This window comes from Aulostomus chinensis, chromosome 8 (genome assembly GCF_037954235.1).
Source record: "Aulostomus chinensis isolate RoL2024-O1b breed Wild chromosome 8, RoL_Achi_v1.0, whole genome shotgun sequence".
Classification (NCBI taxonomy): Eukaryota; Metazoa; Chordata; class Actinopteri; order Syngnathiformes; family Aulostomidae; genus Aulostomus; species Aulostomus chinensis.
In genome coordinates, this window is record NC_141327.1 from 26,089,392 (window position 1) to 26,109,999 (window position 20,608).

General features: G+C 41.2%; 1 protein-coding gene across 4 annotated transcripts in view; it reads right to left on the reverse strand.

Moving 5' to 3' along the window:
* grin2ab (glutamate receptor, ionotropic, N-methyl D-aspartate 2A, b) overlaps nt 1-20,608 on the reverse strand; it is a 108,418-nt gene that overhangs the window by 15,262 nt on the left and 72,548 nt on the right. For all 4 annotated transcript variants that reach the window (XM_086211982.1, XM_086211983.1, XM_086211985.1 and 1 more), the window contains 8 exons: nt 14,433-14,599; nt 14,194-14,328; nt 13,984-14,083; nt 12,029-12,234; nt 8,122-8,236; nt 7,811-8,013; nt 2,187-2,355; nt 268-421 (listed from right to left, as the gene is read on the reverse strand). In XM_086211982.1, the coding sequence (XP_086068108.1) occupies nt 268-421; nt 2,187-2,355; nt 7,811-8,013; nt 8,122-8,236; nt 12,029-12,234; nt 13,984-14,083; nt 14,194-14,328; nt 14,433-14,599 (1,249 nt within the window). The remainder of the gene's footprint in view (nt 1-267; nt 422-2,186; nt 2,356-7,810; nt 8,014-8,121; nt 8,237-12,028; nt 12,235-13,983; nt 14,084-14,193; nt 14,329-14,432; nt 14,600-20,608) is intronic.

The window sequence follows — 20,608 nt, forward strand, 5'->3', positions numbered from 1 at the left end:
CAGCTGGCACGCTCCACTTCCTCTGCTCTGGTAGAAATATTAATGTGCTTAGGGTGTTGAAGCTCAGATAAAGTCAGAGTACCAGTGAAATTTGGCCAGCATATACTGTGTGAATAAAATATTCTATTCTATGTGCAAGATTTTGCCAACATGTGTATACCTCCCTTTTTTTTTCTTCCCCTAGTTGCTAGCGCACTGGGGAAACAATGGTAGAAAAAGAAGGAAGGATGTATGTGTTTGAGGCGGAGAAGAGGGAAGAAGATTTACCAAGAAAGGCTGAAGGAGACACCGTCCCGTTGCTACGTGAAACCATGACGCTGATGCCAGTTTCCACAAAGGGCACGGAGAAGTCAATGACCTCTGACCTCTCCTCATTGATGGTCAATGAACCGACGGCCATCACAGCTTTCTTATACACCACCTAGTAGCAGAGAAGCATGGTTATACTGACAGCTTGACTCATGAAAAAACATTGACCGTTCGAAGTACAGTCAGCTGTGGGAACGTGTAAACATAATGCCGTCTGTCTTCAGCTTGTTCCTCAATTTTTATTTTGGATGTGAAATCTCACATGACTGAGGGTATAAGCGCAGAAGGTCAGCAATCGTTTGAGGGCATTTTCAGACATATTGGATGAAAAAGAGAAAATCCAGCTGTCTTATTCATTGTGCCACCGATCCGGGCATCTGAATGTATTCTGACAGAGATTTAGCTTATAAAGATGTTGTTTTTAGTGTGTAGTAAAATGTTATCCTATCAAACTGAATAGTCCACAGGCTCCAGTCTCTTCCTATAAACATCAAAGCAATCTATGGATCATTTTCTCAGGTTCCATTATTAGACATTTTATGTTTCAGTTTCAACCTTCAAGGATTTTAATGTGGCAGCACTTAATGTCAATTTAATATGTGACTGAATAAATCATTCATATAAAAGATAAATGGTAGAAACCAAGCCGGCCTGAAGGTATTCTGCTCCTGTTGAAGGGCGTCTTAACATCAACTCTTAAATCAGAGGTATTAGTGACCGTTGAGATTACAGGCAGGATTAGGTAGCAATGTGAATGATGTGAGCCGATTACAGCCAGTTGATCAACAACCAGTTTCTTTAGCTGACACAACTGGATGTGAATGCTTAGTAGCACCTCAAACTTGTTCTAAACCTCTCTCTCTCTTTTTTAAAACACATTTCTATCTGTTAATCAATCAGGGGTGTATGATTGAATCAATACGCATCGATGCATCAACCAAACAGCAAACAGTACTATTTTTATTCTATTTTTCCTTTTTTTTTAAACCAAGAAAAGTCTGATATACAATATCTCATCTACCAGGGAGTCTGTGTCAAGACTGCAGCGGGGGGGGGGGGGGGGGGGCAAAACATACAAAGACAGGTAACACTACAAAAAAATACAACATAATAAACATAGAGGAGCGAGAAGCTCATGGCTCGTAATGTTAAAAGCAACCGTAGTGTAAAAGCTGATTTAAACGTACTTTTGAACACGTCAACTGTCAAGAGTGGGTAAAGATTTCAAGTGCAGTACGCCTTGTAGCTCGTTCCAAGCTCATGGAGCGTGAAAGGAAAAGACAGATTTACTCCACTCTGTTGGGGTGTTTGTTACCATAGTGAGGATGAACTCTCTTGATCTAGTTATATCAAACATCAGTATATTGGACATATGTAGTGGTAGTTTACATCAGTGCGATGTAATGCATATTGATGCATGTTTCCAAACCTGCTCCAACACATCTACTGTCGTGTAAATTCTTATGCTGCATGTGTTGCTTGCATGCTTGTATTTAAATAATCTTAATTTACTAATTGCATTTCCGGCCATATTTGACATTTACCTATCAAGCTACCAAAATAACATTTCGTATGCATTGCTAAGTTTCTAAAAATGGAACAAGTTGTGTGTACTTTCATTGCATCCTTTCATTTTGACAGCAGAAGTCAATATAGAAGCGAAAAATCATGGGTTCATTTGCTAAAAGAATGATTTATCTTCACTGGAAACATCGTCATCGCTCAACCCCACTAAGCAGTAGAGTAGTGGGAGGATAAATTATGCAGCTGAAGGATGTAGATCATAGGTCACTTTAAATGATTGATTATTTAACTGTTCCTGCAGACAGTTACAGCGACAGACCAATAGGTAGCGTGGTGAAACATGTCAGCAGTACCTCTCCCACCATGCCGTTCCACACGTTGTTGATCTTCTTGCCGTGTTTCCCGTTGGTGACCAGGTAGAGGTCGTAAGTAAACTTGACGTTCCTGGCAATCTTCTTCAGAATATCAATGCAGAAGCCCTTGCAGCACTGCTTAATGTACGAACCTCCTGATGTGCTGTTGCTGCAAAACACACACACAGAGCACAAACACATTCAGGTCGTTCTTTTTTTTTTATACAAGAGGACATTTCATTTTTTTTCCATGGCAGAGTGTGGATTGTTACTGTATTCTGCTTGCTCCACATCTGGTGGTTCCATCAAACTGTAAAACTAGAATTATGACAATGCAGTGTAATCATAAAGACTGCTGAAGGGCAGAGAAAGCTGTGTGTGTGTGTGTGTGTGTGTGTGTGTGTGTGTGTGTGTGTGTGTGTGTGCGTGCGCGCACATGTTTCTCCAGTTGAACCAAACCAGATGAAAACACAGGGGTACTGAGCAGATGCTGCTGGGCTTTAAATAGAGCTGGGCTCTGCAGAACAACCAACCCACATGATTAAAATATCAGCTGTCCTTCCCCTCATCTCACTCCTCGCTCCTCTACTCCGTCCTTTTCTCCTCTCTCATTCTGTGGTCCTGTCCACGAGGAGGTACTTCTCCAAAACCCAAGGCATACCGACACACAACGCAGCCACACGGACAGGATGCACAGAACGGAGATGGATGTTTAAGTAAACTTTTCTGACAGCCGTCCCAGAGGATCCACGGAACAGTGAACTAAACTGAATTGTTGGCTCACATGACTCACATGATCGGTTAAACCATACTAGCATTTTCAGAGGCATTTACATAAAAAGTTAATTTCATTCCCACGTCAGCCATCTTTGACGTGGCCTATATGGGTTGGAACAGTCTCTCGGTGACCTTTTCACTTGCCATTTTATCTGACTTGAATTCAAGAGAAAGTTCACAAAGAAGCAGTGGATTCACACATCAACGAACGGACACATCAAATGATTATCACAGCAGTTATTGGTGGCACAGTGTGTGTGTGTGTGTGTGTGTGTGTGTGTGTGTGTGTGTGTGTGTGTGTGTGTGTGTATAAAGAATGTGCCCCAGGTGTTTTAATGCACACATATTGTATACATTGACTCTTCCCAGCTGAGCCCTCTTCATACGATATCACTATGTAAACAAACACACACACACACACACACACACACACACACACACACACACACACACACACACATTGACAACTGATTCCCTGGGGTGCACACACAGTACATCTGTTAATTCATGTCACACTTTTATATCAACACACAAACAAAATGGAAGCAGTGACTGAGTGGGTCTGGCACTCATGGATGAACGTATGTACAAGGCTGGCTGGGCTCAGAAAGAGTCACTTTAGTCACTTTAACATAAACGACAGCCCAGAGGAGACAAGTCATCTTGGCCAGAGACCACTCAGACTTCTACTGCCATCTCTGTTGAGGAATCTTGGATCAGAATCACAAGTTAAATTTTCCGTGCAGGATGATTCAGTCACGTAATTGTCTTTGCCAACAGTGTTGCTTTGTCATGGAAATATGCATCAGAAGCATTTCTCTGTCTTGAAGCGATACTTCACCCAAAAAGAGTAATTTGCTTTTTAAGTACTCACAGTTAGGTGCCTGGAATTTACAAAGATGCTTTTCTCCATTGCATCACTTCCTGGTGAATCCAGCTGTCAGAAAATAACAGCCATACATTGTTAGATTTAAGCTAAAGGAGAAAAAAACTGAGCACTTCCATTTTAGTGCACCAGTTCATTTTGAGCTCAGATTAAAGTATTTGTGTATTATTGAGCTCATGGCTGGACAAAAACTTGTATTATAGAAAATGATGGGTTTGAGAGTTGGCATAAAGACATTTCGGACGTTTTTATTTTCTGTTGTTAACAGACGGACTCCATTCGCTTCAAGCTATATGAATATATGGCTGCTCTTTTCTGACTTCTAGAGTCACCACGAAGTCATGCAGGGGGAAAAAAAAAGTCCCTGTGAGCTCAAGACAGAAAACTGTGATGGCTTGAAAGGCAAATTATACATATTTTTGAGTGAAGTTATGCTTAAAAGTCTCCTTTCTGTCTCAACAGATAATTCTGACAAGACTCCATTTCTTAAAAAGAAAAAAAAAAAAAGAAGAGGAAATTTATCTGCAAAGACTAATTACAGCAATGTTGATCCAATCATCCCATATCCATTTCCATCCTATTCTAATAACGATCCAGAAAAATGTAGAATATTTTTCTACCGTCTGGTAGTTTGAAATTTGGACAGTTATTAAAATCATGACAACAACCCTGTCAGTCACCGGTAGAATTCTTGAGGGAAGATCATTTTCACCGTGCTTCAGAACGAGGCTTTAGCCAGCGATACACTAGAAGTAGTGAGCCGGTGACAAATAAACCTGCTGAAACTGTAATTAATGTTTATTTACTCTGAGCTGGCGCTACACACACGAGCTCAGATGTGGGCTAAATTGCAGAAATTCAAGGAAGGGAAAAAAAAAAAGAAAAAAAGAAGCTGCCTTGGCTCGTCATGTAGAGGCTGTTATTGTGGTGTCCATACTGGGCGGATAATTGGAGCAGAACCTAAGATGTCAAAGAATCTAAAAAGAGTTTCCTTTTTTGAAAGTTTAAAAAGGGTTGGTTTTTTTTTCTTCCCAGAGACTATTTGAGAAAAATTTGCTGCATTGTTTACACACACGAGAAAGACCTGCAACACATTTCAGCCATCATATGAATGCCTTTCATGTTTTCAAAGAAAATAAAGTCTACTGCTTGGGTTGATTGATGATTTTGAACAGAAGTCATTAAAGATTTCTAATGAGCCAATATTTTCACATTATTCATATATATATATATGTGTGTGTGTGTGTGTGTGTGTGTATGTATATGCATATAAATTCACTCGATCTGATTTTAAAGTCTATATGATTTAACAAAAACGGGGATTCACCAAAAATAGAATGATCAATTTTGCAATTATAAATCGCATGTTCAAATATGTCAATAGAATTGCTGAATTTGTGTCACATTCCCGCTCTGACCGTTCCCCTCTGCTCCAGTCCTCCCACACATCTCCAGATAATAGGAGAGTATTGACACACACACACACACACACACACACACACACACACACACGCCCCCTCCGAGACTATCTCAGAACAAATCCTTCCATGGAGGTCTTTACAACGAACCTGTTTTATTGGCAAGCTTTTTGTCAGTCTTTTATTGCAGCCCACCCCTGTTTTGTATCATGTCTCTTCTCTGAAGTGCTTCCAGATTTTGTCTCCACTGATGAAAAGCTCTATGCAAACTTAATCATCATTATTATTATTATTGTTATCATACGAAAATGTGTTTCATTGTAATGAGAATTCATTGCTTGAGCAAATACAGTATATTCAGTAAGGCTGATTTAATGTATTCAGCCCACAACTATTGTTGAAGCAGAAAAGGTGAATTAACACAAACGTAGAGTTAAATTAATACATTAAATGTTTCTTGTGCATGAGTTCTGTGTCAGTATAAGATTACAAGATACACCTGGGAACCTAAAGCAGTCAAATCAGGTAAGACATGCAAAAACCAGGAAGCGAATGAACACATTTTTCCCTTTTCAGAGAAACAGTGAGGGAAAAGGTTATATTCTGGGGAGACGGAACTGTGGAGTTAGTTCTGCTGTCCCATCTGGAGAGGGAAGGATATTTCACTATTGGGGGTGGTAGAGAGAGGAGAGAAGGCCAGATGAAATGATGATGTGGCTTCTGTGGAAAAGTAGAGAGCTAAGTGGCTCAGCCCAGTGCACAGGCTGGCGTGTATAGCTCGACCATGGCCTCCAGATAGGGGAGGGCGACTCCCCGAGGAGCCTTGAATGCCAGAGCTGGAATTAAGAATTTGATGTGAACAGCCACCGGCAGCCAGTGGGGAAGGAGTGTGTCGGGGAGACGACAAAGGAGAACTTGGGGAGGTTGAAGACAGGGCAGGCTGCAGCTCTCTGGGCGGTTTGTAGCTGCTGAACAGAATACTCCAGGAGCATGGCTCAGTGGGAGTAGCAGCAGTCCAGATGGGACATGAGAAAAGGTTAGGCAGAGTCCCGCGTGAAACAGCTTTTCATTTTCAATCTCCAGGTACAGCTCCAACTGCGGTTTATTTATTTATTTAGTGGTTTGTTCAACACGAACAGATTTTGCATACTGAAGTAGTTTAAAATTGAGAGTACTCCACAAGTTTTTCGCTGCTCTCCGAGAACGCTGCTGGACTCATAATGGACAGTAAAAAAAAAAAGAAAAAAGAACAAAACAGATGCCGCAGATCCAAAACTTTCCACCTACGTTACCCACAACTTCACTTCCTGATTCAGTTGGCTGCACATTGTTTGAAACAGGATACAAGCATTCAGAACAAAGAGACAGACAGTAAACAATGAGCAGCATTAATAATTGTAACACTTAAAACAAGCAACACATTCGGTACAACTAAAACAACACATGAATCACTCTGAATAAATGGCCCAAGAAATCAAACACTACAATGGGACACGGGGAAAAAAATCAAGTACACTGACAGACTGATGGAGTTCACTCTTGAAACTATGCATCATACTCTTTGATTATGCTAGAATCTCTGTGTAGAAGTCCCTGTAAAGTCCCTTTCACCCAAGTCCTCCTTGCTATTGAAAACAACAACGCTCAACTTAGCTGGCTAGTAGCAACCGACACGCCTAAAATGTCACGTTTTCGATAAAGATTTGGATGCTGCAGCCATGCCGGGGCTCTCCTTCCCACGTGTAAACGTTCCACATCTGAACATCTTCTGTATCCCAGCCACAAAATAGGTGCGTTCCAGTACCTACTAAGAGAAGTTTCCTGCACAGAATGTAGCTTTCCCCTGACTCCCCAGTTATTTTGCAAGGGCACAGGTTTCTGTTTTCTGGGCTCGACGCCACCCACGTCTATATTATAATTGGCTTTTGTTCTATTATAGTAGAATGATAACAGGTTGGGCCAAATGTCTCTCCAGTGCTGGTGCAGCGCAAACATTTTGCAGGGGGACATCTGGCTATGACAGACTAGGGCGCTGACGACAGGAGCTTCAGTCACAAAGACTTCTCAGCGGGCTCAGGTGTAGGGACAGTGACAAAAGGGACATCTGCATTTAAATCCATGGGGAAAACATCAGTTAGCAGGGTCGGAAATCGTGGCCGACAGCGCACTTTTGATGACCACGATGCTCGGGCGCGAGTGAAGAAGAGGACTCTGGGAATATCAGAAAAGTCCTTCCATAGGTATATAGAAAGTTATTTTCGTAGGACTGCAACAAATAACCCTCTCAAAACAAAGACAGTTGACTTTAAGCGGGGTGAAAACAAAAGGCAGTGGTCTACAGAGCTGTGGAAAAAAGGCGATGTGGTCAGACGAGCCACGTTTTAGCAAATCCTTGACTTAGATGAGAAGAGAAAGCAAATAATGTACTGAGAAAGTATATTGTTATTCTAAAATAATAATGACTCAAGTCCAGGCAAATGCACTTATGGAAAAAAAAAAAGGACTCATGTGTAACTTCATGTGACAAGCATGTATCTACTTACTCTTTGACATGTTTGCGGCAGGGCACAGAGTTCCTCATGCAGGTTCCAGTGAGGATGTCTACGTTATCAACAATGACAAAAGGTTTCTCCTCCAGCGTGACTATGGAGAGATGATTTTCATCAGCGTCCTCATCCCCGTGGGAATTATACCTCGGCCATACAGGAAACATTAAGGACAACGTCCCATTCTCCCAACGGCCCATCTGTGTGTGCAAAAACGAAATCAGGAACAACCATCTTAATTAAAGCGCTCTGACTTCTTAATTTCCTTGATGTAAAAAAAATAAAATAAATTTGTGTGTATTTATTACCTTCTCCCACTTCCTCTCACTATTCAAGACGATGACAACCAATTTGGGGTTAGCCTGGTAACCATCTGGAGTAAAGGATAAGTCTCTGCCCTCATTCCACACATGCATCATGTGTCTGAAAACATGGAAGGAAAGAAGAAATCTGTTATTTGCCTTTTGTTGGCTGTTGTGCTTGTACGTGTGCACAAGAGCAGATAACTTTGAAATAACAAGTTAAGCATTCTGTAATCACTGCAAGAGTATCCTCTTCAGATCAATGCTGTGTTCACCCACTATGTGCATGCATGGCTGCGTGTGCGTGTGTATGCGTGTATGTGTGTGTGTGTTTGTGCGAGCGCGCGCGTATGTGAATCTGCATCTATTTGTGTGTAGGAGGGGGAAGAGTTAGAGGCCACATATCTCTCCCATCAACATTCTGCATTGATTTCTCCACAGAAATACGCCTGAAAGACAAGTCACTGGTGCAACAAGGCTGCCCTCACTCTCTTACTCACTACAGCTCTCCTGTGTACACAAACAGATCCTTTACTGAAACATTTACACACTCTCTGAAGTGAAGCAGCAAAGAGAGCTAAATGAACCACTATCACAGGCAGTGATAGGGGATTAAGATGCTCTGGTAAAACAATTTTCCAAAAGTGGTGATGTTTTGAAAGTTAAGACAGGGATGATAAATTCCCACTGCTTACAGGAGGGCTGTCCAAGGAAGTTTACTAAAAAGACAAAATCACAAGAAAGAGAGCAGCTGCCCAAAACAGGCAACACGTTTCCAACACTTGCTCTCCTTTATTAGCGATGGTTTGATTCATTTTGACATCATGTCAAACTCGATTGGTCAGCTGACGCTATAAAACTAAAATGTCAACTGAACAAAATGGAATATTTCAAAAGCCAATCATTTTCAAACATGCACCTTCTTGACAAACATGATTTTGGGTACAATTGCATTTTCACATACATAGATAATGCTGTTCTTTACCAACAAGTCTGTCATTTGATGGATGCATTCAAAGAATGCTTAGGTATTCATAGACTTAGAGCTTCATTACAAAAAAAAACAGGCAAGAAACTAAAACAAAGCCTGTTTTTGTCAACTTTTGAGAAGGTCATTGCACAGGGCCATGAAGAATTCATGCATAAACTTAAATATTGCGACAGGAAGTCATGATGCATATAAACAATCATTGGAGGGCTGTTTAGAATGCAGCTTGCAGGTGAACACCATGGTAATTACACTTTCATTCGCAAAGATGGGGTTTTATTCTGCCTCATGTGCAGTGGAGATAATAGAGTTGACACATAAATATTGCTGTTGGACAGAGGATTAGACCAACCTGTGGCTCGCTTTCAGGTAGCGGGCCTGCTAACAGCATTTCTTGTGACTTCTCGCATTTTTCAAACAGAGCATACAAGCGTTTGTCCTCAGATAGGTGACTTAGCATCCTTGAATTCAAGTGCAACACTCTGAATAGCCCTTGTATACATGAATGCATCCTGTTGATAAGGCTGTATAGTGAGAGAGTGCAGATAAGTGAGAGTTGAAGCCAGAGTATATAATGTGATATGTGTGACTGTTTTGTAACGTCTTTGTCAAGTGACTTGCGCGTAAAGCTCTTGAACCGAAGTGCTTGAGTAACAAAACAAATTCCGGTAAAGGACAGAATATTTTCTATCACAGGAAGAAACACATTAACCATCAATTTTATTACAAACGGGTCAGTCCTCTCTCAGGGAATCCACTCACTGACTGATGGGAGAGTAAATAAAAGGTCCCTGCATCCCAAGTATTCAGGCACTGCAGGATAACAAACGGAAGTGCCGTGGGTAAACCCTCTCTCATCAAACACAAATAATTAAATATAAACCCACAAAGTTCCACATGAGAGGCACTTCAAGCTACATAATTAAACATGCCTTTGTTATTATAGATGACATTGCTTTCGACTGTTTGACATGGAAGACAAATATATATATTTTTGTGGTTAAAAATTGTTCATTGTGCAGCAGGTGATGCCCTTGTCACAGTGCATTGCCACAGCTGAATACATATAGCGGAAACACTGTTGCGGTCTATTCTGGGAAACTGCTGTCTCCTCCTATTTCAGGTCTGATTCCATTTTTGAAGAAAATGGTTTGATCTAAATGGATGAGACTGGTGTGCTTCTGAGGCATGTAGAATAGGTGGATCACACTGTATATAGTTATGGTTTTATTCAAATCTATATTTCTGTCATTTTGTGATACGATGATCAATTGGAGCACAGAGAGAAGACACTTATTAAGACTACCTGCTAGTTCAAATGTCATCATTAAGTAGTGCGCCCTGTTTCACAATGTGACAGTTTCTATTATTGAAGTGCTTGTGTAGCCATTGTGTTAGTACTTTAAAAAAAAGAAAAAGAAAGAAAAGATAAATAAAAAGGAAGAGAGTATCTTCCCAAATTCTCTGTTATGGCAGAGAGCGTATTTTCAGAAGAAAGTGACAGCTTAGGGGTTTGCATGGTGCAGAGGTTCCATCAAACAGAAGAACCTTTTGAAATTTACAACAAAGTCTAACCTCAATAAAAACCTGTACCATTGTGGGAACCAAATATGCTGAACTAGGGTGTGAGATATTAATTTCTATCAAGCAAGAATGACAGGGAATCCAGCTGGGTTGACGCCGTCTTTTAAGTGCTGGATAATGTTGTCCTACCCCCCACTCCCACCCCCCTTTCATTGTTTATATGCACACTGCGGCAAGAATTTATCTAGATTAATGTATGCAGAATTGTGATCACAGCCTCGCCACTTCCAAATCACGGCAGGAAAATCCAACCTGTCAGTATATTATCACAAAAACTGGCTGAAGTGGTTTTGACAAATATGTAAATTCAATCTAATAAGTTAGCGAGACAATTGAGGTACCGCTGACGGAAAGCAAAAAGATTGTTCAGAAAAAGGTTGGAGCTCCTATTAAGGTCTGAGTAATATTGGATCAACTGTCAAGGACTGCGATATTGAATACGCTTTGATATATACTAGTATGTGCAAATAAGAGAGAAAATTGGATAATACAGCTATTATTGGTGGAAATCACACTGCAGCTCTCATCCCAATGAGGCAACGCATGAATCACCAACCAAGGTAGAGCTGAGCAACCCTGCCGTCATGTCTTCACTCACTGTTCCATCGTTTTGTTTTGTTTTGAAAAACTGATCATTTCCTTTCAGCCACTGCATGCTCTCATCTTATAAACATAAAGGTGGCAGATGCTTTTCTAAATGTTAAGTACATATATGCACACATGTTGGTGTCGACTTGTCCTGCCGCCGGGTTTAAACAATCTGACTTCCAGCTCATCACAGAGACTTCAGAGGGGAGAGCAGACATAAATTCTGGTATGCAACTAGGAACACATCCATGCCACCCACAGAGCCGCGTAACAAGAACAAGAGAGAGGAAGAGAACAAAGCTTGTAAAAGTTGCTTTAATCCTGACTTAATGACACGGAGACCAGTCATGTGAAACACGATGCGCACGCGCGTGCGCACACGCACACACACACACACACATACACACACACACACACGCACACACGCTCGCTGCAAACACACCCCAGACTCTAAGCTCTAGTTAATACGGGGCAGCAACAATAAGAGAGGTCTGCAAGAAGTTCAACCGTTAGTTTCTTGAACACAGTGGCAGAATGAGCTAACACAACCGAGCAGCCGTGTGCACAACAGCTAATCATGTTAAATGTCATTAAGACATCACATAGTTCAACACCAATGTCATCTTCACTTCCTCTCATTAGTACATTAAGAAGAGATATCCGAGACCGCTCACCACTGCGCTGCAAAGGTAAAAAGAGCGGTGCAACTTCCTTGAAGTCCCCACACGCTCACACATGCGTGCGCATACACACCTGCGCAGGGCACTAGGCGGGAGCTTCCCTGGGCTCCTGTCTGACGGCGTGCTGTAGCAGCTGCTCTGAGCTTCTGGCAGCTCCCCTTTCTCCCTCAGCATGGAGGTGGCTGCAGAGGAAATGATGCCCACTCCGTCCCGCACCCTCGTATCCAGCGGGTACTCCCAGTCGTCATAGGACACAGAGATCATACCCAGGGGAAACATCTGAGAGGGGAAGAGGGGAGATCTCAGAAGTAGCACCTGTGACATTTAAGGTGTAATTACACATTAATCTCCAGATTTTCAAATCCATGTATCCCTCAGAATTGTTTGGCAGATGATTCATTGCTTCCACGTGCGTTCTTGAAATAATTCTTCGCCAACAATTAAATATTTCCACAAAGAAAATTGCTTCTTTAGCCACTGCCTACACCTCACAAGTGTCAAAAATAAAAACATTCGGGCTCATTTATATGTTTCAGCGAGGCAAAAAAAAATGTATCAACTGAATTCAACATTGACTGTAGGGTCAGATCTAAGGAGGCTGATGCTTTGGAAAAAAAACTCAAATACAATAGTAACATCATGCAGAGGACAATGACGGACAAGTGAAAGAGGAAAATAAAAACTGAGGGGGGTGGGAAAAGGTAGGCAAACATTGGATATGTTTCCATTTTTAATGTGAAGGGAACTTGAGCTGATTATACTTTGAATTATTTATGCATATATTTGTGTACTATTTGGAGACCAGCTACCTTGCTGTCCTACATTTTGAGACTGAATGTGAATTTAATGCTGTCAAACATCCTAGTTGGGGGCTGAGCAAGTGTTGTTGGGTGCAGAGATAATGAAAGAAAATAAAAGCACTGAGGGAAGGGATTTTCGGAGGATTCTCTTGACTAAAAAGTTGATGATTTATATGATAACGCGTGACCTGTTATCACAATTTGTTTCTACGCTCCATTGGATTTGTACTTGTAGCTTAAAGGAACAGTGTGACATTAAGAGTTAAAGAGTTTTTGTTCTGTGCTTTCCTGGAGCCTGTGCGACTAGCGGCTTCTCTCGGACACCAGATAATAGCGAGGCTAGTACCTGTCTTGAAAGCGTAGCTTGCCATTTTTAGTCTTTTTTTGTGCTGATTAAACCAACAACATTTAAGAATTAAGTTAGTGACTTCTGTTGTTCACAAGATAGTACTGTGCATAGCTAGCTATTTTCCCATTCCTTCATGCTGAGCTAAGTTAAGCGAACTGTAACGAAGTACAAGCAATGGCTGCAGATTTACTCCAAGCAGTAATCCAATGAAAGGAGTTTGCCTTTCAATAACTCCCCACTGGTGTCTGTAACTCTAGAAGACATTTCCCTCCCTGAATGACTTCTTGGTGACTCCATTATAAGGAAGCGCTAGCCACATATCTTTAGCTTCAAGCTAAAGGAGATGATTAACATTGCTAAAATCATCAGTTTACAAACTCTCAAACACATCGTCCAGTGTAGTCCAAGTCTTCTTTATCCATCCGTATGTTCATTAGTCAGCTGAACGAGTTCTGACCTCTGGAGTCACCAAGAAGTCATGCAGAGAATTTCATGAGTTAAAGACAGCGAATGGTAAGTCATTAAAAGGCAAATTACTCTTTTTGTATATTATATATATATGTATATATATATATATATATATATATATATATATGTATATGTATATGTATATATATATATATATATATATATATGTATATGTATATATATATATGTGTGTATATATATATATGTGTGTGTGTGTATATATATATATATATATATATATATATATATATATCCTCTTAATGGATCCGAGGCTACTCGTATAAAGGTGATCTTGATCTTCTCATCTAACTCCAGACAGGAAATGAGATGACCCGCAACGGCTGGGAATAAAAAACACTGCTTGTCTGTCATGTCAATCAAAAGTGGCCACCTGTATGGGAGCATAACTACCTCTGGTGTAAAGTCTGGGTTGCCAGTAGTGAGACTGGACACGATCCAGATGTAACCGGCTCCTATCAAGCCCAGGGACCGTGCCTCCTCTAGAATGTACCTGTCATGGAGCAGAGAAAGAGAGTTAATATTTCATGTTGAATTTTTTCCTTCTCAAATCTGTTGGACTGCAACAGAAAACAACAAATGAAATGAGAGGCCAAAACTTACAGAGCCTCGTCCTTGGAGCAGTACAGCAGAATAACAGGACTTTGGATCCTCTTGAGAGCAATGTGTGATTTAGAGTTTGGGTCTCCATCTACAGCATCTAGAGTTACAACACTCTGCATGTCCCAGCGCACAAAGCTGTAACAATACACCATTCAATCATACAAAGTACTTAATTTGCCAGCTTTTGTACACAAAGATTAAAGATAAGAAACGCACATGTGTGGGAGTGCATTTATTACCTGTGATCCACAGTTATCCTCAGCGTGCTGATGAATTCCTGGTACCCGGGGAACTTGGAAGTGACAATAGAAAAAACATGCCAGTCATACTCCTCCATGATGGCGAGCATGAGCAGAGCCTCCTGCTGCAGAGCGGCACCGAACTGGAAGAACGTGGACTTCTCATCCTGCAACGACACGCAGTAAAGATAGTCAGCAGATTTGTCTGAGAAACTTAATTAATTAAAGGAAGAAAAAAAAAAAGAGTTGGAGTGAATGAGTGCAAATAAGAGTCAAAAACATGATATAATTAAAATCGTTTTTGCAATCAGTTAGACTGAAAGAATGTGAGAGATAAGTGAGGGGTGTTAGAGATGGACGAGGAGAGAGGAATAATGGGGAAAAAGAAGAACAGATAGTGATACTGAGTGAGTGAAATTCAGCCTGCAAGTTTGAGTACACGGCAAGTGTAAGTGCTGGTCACAAGGGACCTAAATGGGCAGCCATAACGGCCCCATAACTCACAGGTTTGATTCACTTCAACCTGCAGTAGCCAATAAAACGACAGTCAATGTCTTGAAAGCTAATGGAGATCAAACCAGCTGTTCTACCTACATCGTAAGGTCTTGTATTCCTCAGTTGGCTAGATACTTGCAACATACAGCAGAAATAAATCATTCATGTAAAATGTTAATTATCTATAGTGTGTGAATATAGCTGTCTCAGTTGAAGTAAGATGGCATCCTTTGTGAACAGACAGATACATTCTGTGTTGAATCTCGCTATCTCTCATGATGGTAAAGTTTGTCACCATAAAATATTAAAGCATTAGATTGTCGTAGATCTTGTTATCGATCAGACTATAGACAACAGCGCCCGACTCTATACAGCACCAAACTGATTTACATCTCAAACTGAAGTCTTCTCCATGGCACAGTTTTCCTTTTCTGATGTCTGTCACTTATGGGGACCCTCAGGGTTCCATCCCGGTGCCAGTTCTATTCCACCAATACATGTACCCTCTCAAAAACTTTATTAGGAAGTGCAACACCTTAACATCAATCGTGAAGTTTCACAGCTGTACCTCCCACTAAAATCTAGGTATCCCCACCAGCCTCCCTGGGACAGTTTCAAGGACATTAAAGGCTTGATAGGGAATTGTTTCCTTCAGCTAAACAGTGACCGAGCAATTAATCCCCAACTTTCCACTTAATGAAAAATTTTTGGAGCTCTAAAAACAAAAGTCCCCAATTGGCCCATCCCAGTAATCTAGCAGGCTAAATATTTGGATCTATCAGTGGTGAGGTCGAGTCATGGCAGCTTATTGAGAGTGCAAACTTGCATCCTACACTTATTGGAAACAATAATTGATGACAAGTGCAAACAATTCACCCGTGCTCTTTTCTTTTCTTTTCTTTTTTGATGGCTGGCTGCAAAGCTGAGCACAAATGACATGGATTAGTTGTTCCTAGGCTACATCCATTTTAGGAATCAAAGGTTCTGTTTTGTCCATAGTTTTGCGTAACGTCACTTCGCACATATGTTTTCATCACAAAACATAGTTTGAACATCAGACAGACTCCTTGGGGCCTCCTGCCGAATGATCTTGACAACAGGTGACAGCAACGTGTAGTGTGAACGCTACAGCGTTCTGACAATTTTGAAAGTTGTGTAGTATGATTTAAGTTAGGCCAAATGACCCCATATGTGAAATCAATGTGAACCGAGAGGGCACTTGGAGGGCCCATAGCCCTGAAAAGGCATCTCATGAATAGACAGGCGCCTGGGGACCAAAAACCAAGCCAAATCCAATGCAAACAAACAATTCAATTCAATTCTATCTCAGCAAAATATGGGCAAAAAGAAATTAACACTTCTATTGCACCACTACTGGCCTTCCTCTGGTCCTGTAGAGGGTTAAAATGCTCTTGCAAGGATGTTGACTGACCTAAAAAGTGCAAGCGCATCATCAAAGTCCTAGCCTCCCTTCATTGGCTCCCTGTCCACTTTAGAATTCAATTTAAGACCTTGCTGATTGCTTTCAAGGCTTTTAATGGTTAGGCTCCATCTTACATCAAAGACCTTATTCCCTTGTACTCAGCTTCCAGGTCGCCACCATCTGATAACAGATCTCCCCTGTATGTCCCACAGTCGCAACTAAAACTAAAAAGCTGAAAGAGCTTTTCCAGCTGGGACCAGTTGCCTTTAGAGATTAGATGTACCCCTTCCATCTCTGTTTTAAAATCTAGGCTCAATGCACACTTTTTCAACCCGTCATTGTGTCTATAATTCTCAATTTGTACTTATATACTGCTTCTTTCAGTGTCAGATTTTTTTATTTTTTTTATCTTCAGGTCCTTTTGGAAAGCACTTTTCCAAGCTCAAGCTCTCTTCCAGTGCACTAGAAATAAATAACCTTACTTATCAGCGGCTCCAAATGCTCACAATTTGACAGCATTAATTCAAAATGACACGTATAGTTAAATCAATTAGTCTCAGCATCAAGGGGAAACTGGGGGTCAGCGTGAGAGTAAAAGCAAACAATAAGCATTACTGAAAACCAAAGCAGTTAAAAAAAAAAAAACAGCATCCAAAGTGAGTGTGAAATAAGTTGCTAATGACTGCAGAATGTATGTTTGCATAAAAGTAAGCCGAGTTTCACCATTGGGACATAACAAGTAGACTGTAACGTGCCCCATCCACCAGAGAGGAGAGAGGTGAGGGGGAAAAAATTTGAAGTAGAAAAATGCTCCACTCATCTAAGCACGTCTGAGATACCTGGTACAGGAAAAGAGAAAACTGAGGAAGAGGAGCGAGAGCCGAGGGACACAGCTGCAAACATCAAACCTCCTTCACAAGGCCTACCTCCCTTTACGACATATAAATTTGCACACACTTATCACATGCAGACATACATGCTTTAACACCCCGTGCACTGAAGGCATCAAAGAACGTGACACATTAAACATCAAAGCCATCACAAACAGTCATGGAGAATCAGCTGTCAGCGCTGACTTCCTGCCCCCGCCACCTCCACCTTCTCCTGTATGTGTGTGCGTGTGTGTGGACGTGCCCACAAACACTATATTGTGAGTCTGGCCTTGTCCGTCACTTTGAAAAAGCTCTGGCCATCACACACATAAAGTAGACCCTGCAGAGATTTAGCTCCCCTCCCTCCGCTACTGTTGCACAGAAAAGTGAGAAGGAGAGAGGATGAAATTGTACTTCAAAATATCCATCTCACTGTTTCCGTACGGGTGTGCGCACGCGCGTGTGTGTTGGTGTTACTGTAGCTGTCCCTGACTTTGTACTTTACTCAGGTTTGGAGAAGTAAAAAAAAAAAAAAAAAAAAAAAAAGAACAAATAAATCTCTGTGTGTGGCAACAGGCACATCCTCACTTTTGCCCAGATAACACCAACACACAAGCTCAGCTCCTAACATGCACAAACACCCACCTGCTGTACACCCGCACAAATAAATCATGACATCCAACACAAAACAGTGTTACAATCTCTACTCTATTTTTGTGTACTCATCACAGTGAATTTGGAGATTTCACAGGATAGCAAACTTAATCAATTTGCAACAGTCTGCCTTAAATAGAAAATTATTACAATATTAAGCTCTGCTTTTACTAATGAATAGCTTCCTCAACTGGAAGAATGTTTAAAACATACGCGATCATGCAGCCTGAAACCTTTCCTCTCTTTACCCATCTGCTAGTCCTTGATCTCAGTATTGAGTATAACATTAACAATAGAGGTGTTAGCCAAACTATTTAAACAAGAGGCAACAGAATTAATTAGCCGTATATCTTACACCACTCTGTAAACAGCTGGACAAAAATAAACAAACCATGTTCCCTTCACCCTCTTCACTCAGTCAGTATTCCTTTAGAGTCAGAATGCCAGTTTTTGGACATGTAGAGCTGTTCAACCCGGATTTCTCTCGCGACAATTGCAAATACGACCAGAACAAGAATGGACCTGCATCAGACACTTCATTTCAGCTGTTTCAGAGACTGAGCTTCACATTTCCAACATAAAGTTACTGTTGAAAAGGTGCAAATAACAAACCAAAACCTAACCACGACCAAGAGAGCCCAAACTTAACCAGACCTCCACTGTAAGTATTCAGAGAGAACTATGCTTGATAGACTGATTTGTTTTATTTTGAAAGGCGATGAACTTGCAGAACTAAAGGGCTGTTAGCTGCAGTGTAATATTCTGATATCAAATCCAAGCCTTCAGGGGCACCTGCAGGAAGCAGAGACTCACTGACCAAGCATCTGTGTTTCACACGTAGTGCGAGAATGTGCTGGGAGGACACGGACTGATATCCCTTCCCGTTCTGACTGATTTGTCTTGATCATAAAATAATGGCAGGGAAGGATGCAGTTTGCACACATGCATAGTGATACACTCATCCACAGGGGTCCATGTATGGTGACAGCCTGAGGGTATAGTGTGGAGGCGTGCTACATCAAACATGTCATCCATGTTCATAACATGCTTTTAACATGTTTAATATTTACACCTGTCATCACCGTCCAACATACACACTTCCTTTTAATACCTTCACAATCTGGAGGAGATGAAAGGAAAGGAAAGGAACGCAAAGGGAAGCAAAGGAGTATGAGTGGATCATTCAGAAGGGACGAGTTGAAGGTCTTTCCCGAAAGCCGAGGGGTTAAAGGGGCAGATGAGTTGCTAGATGCTGAATTATAAAGGATAAAAAGAGACTTTGACACAGACCTGCATCTTTTCATCAAATCACCCAAGTCCACCAAGAAGCTTACACATGAATAATGGAAAAATATAATGTGGGCACACACACTCCATACAAATATGATGTGTGTGTGTGTGTGTGTGTGTGTGTGTGTTACCTAGAGATTTACTGATGACATCTTGCATTAATTATACAAATACAGTGAATTTCGTGTACAGTTTCACATCCACCCGCATGCATGCACACAGCACACACACGTGCAAATGCACAAAGGCCCCTCAAAATATAGCTTTACTCATGAGCCAGAATACAGCATAAATAATACACCGCCAAAACCAAGACAGTATCTTACTTATTCTCTCCCCCGTCTCACACACACACACACACACACACACACACACACACACATGCTATTTCATGTCAAATTTGATTTTTGTTTACAGCAATCAGATTAAGAAAAAATGAAAGAGAGGGGAGAGCTGTACTGATCCAGGCTAATGAGAGACGAACTGACACATTTATAAAAATCATTGGGAGAAGACGTCATGCGGATTACAGGAGGAGGAGGAGGAGGAGCCCTACAAGTAGTGAAGGTGCATGAAGGGGAACCAAAAACTTACGAAAGGCTCAAAGAAGAGTTCTGTAGGCAGCACAAAAGAAAGTGATGGAGCCATGCAGAATAATACGAAATGGACGGGGTGAGGAGGAGGGTGATGAGGCTAGCAATGTGGTTTGTTAATTTTTAATGTGGTAGGTCAGTTAGGATGGAGAAGCTACATTAAGTTGGCCTGACAAAGTACGGCCCCCAGATGCTAAGTACTATCCCACTTAACTCTGCAAACTGGCAAATCAGCTAGGGAGCCGAAGTGAGTTGTGTCAACAAAGTGACGCTTGCGGACGCTGCCAGGTTGCACATGCAAAACGCCAAACATAAAAAGATTCTTCAGATGAATGAGTGAGAAATCAATTTTGAATTAAAAATTATAAAATGTCATTTAACTTCATATTATTTGCGGGGTTAATGTTACACTGGTAATGATTCACTGGCTTTTCAGAGTGCAGAATGTCAATGGATTAGTGGAGTACAGGTGACTGACGACGATTAAAAAAACAAAACAAAAAACCAATTAGGTCCACTGATTATATTAGTAAGTGTATCCATGACACCTTCCACACCATAAACACCTTTTAGAGTTAAATCAGCTATAAAGTGCACCTATTTTCCCTCAAAATATCTAGCAAATCTTTTTCCAAAATGGTGCATGTGTTGGAAAGAAGTGTGTGTCCCGTATTCACCGGATGTCCTGGAGGGCTTTGACATCAGGGCCTGGATCACTTGACCCTAAAGTACATTTTGTTTTACTCACCCTGTGTCTGGGCACAGATCAGCGAACCGTACTGAGGTCCATTTGAAAGCGTGGTGTTGAGTGTGGTTCATGGGGCCTTGACTTGGACCAACCGAGGCGAG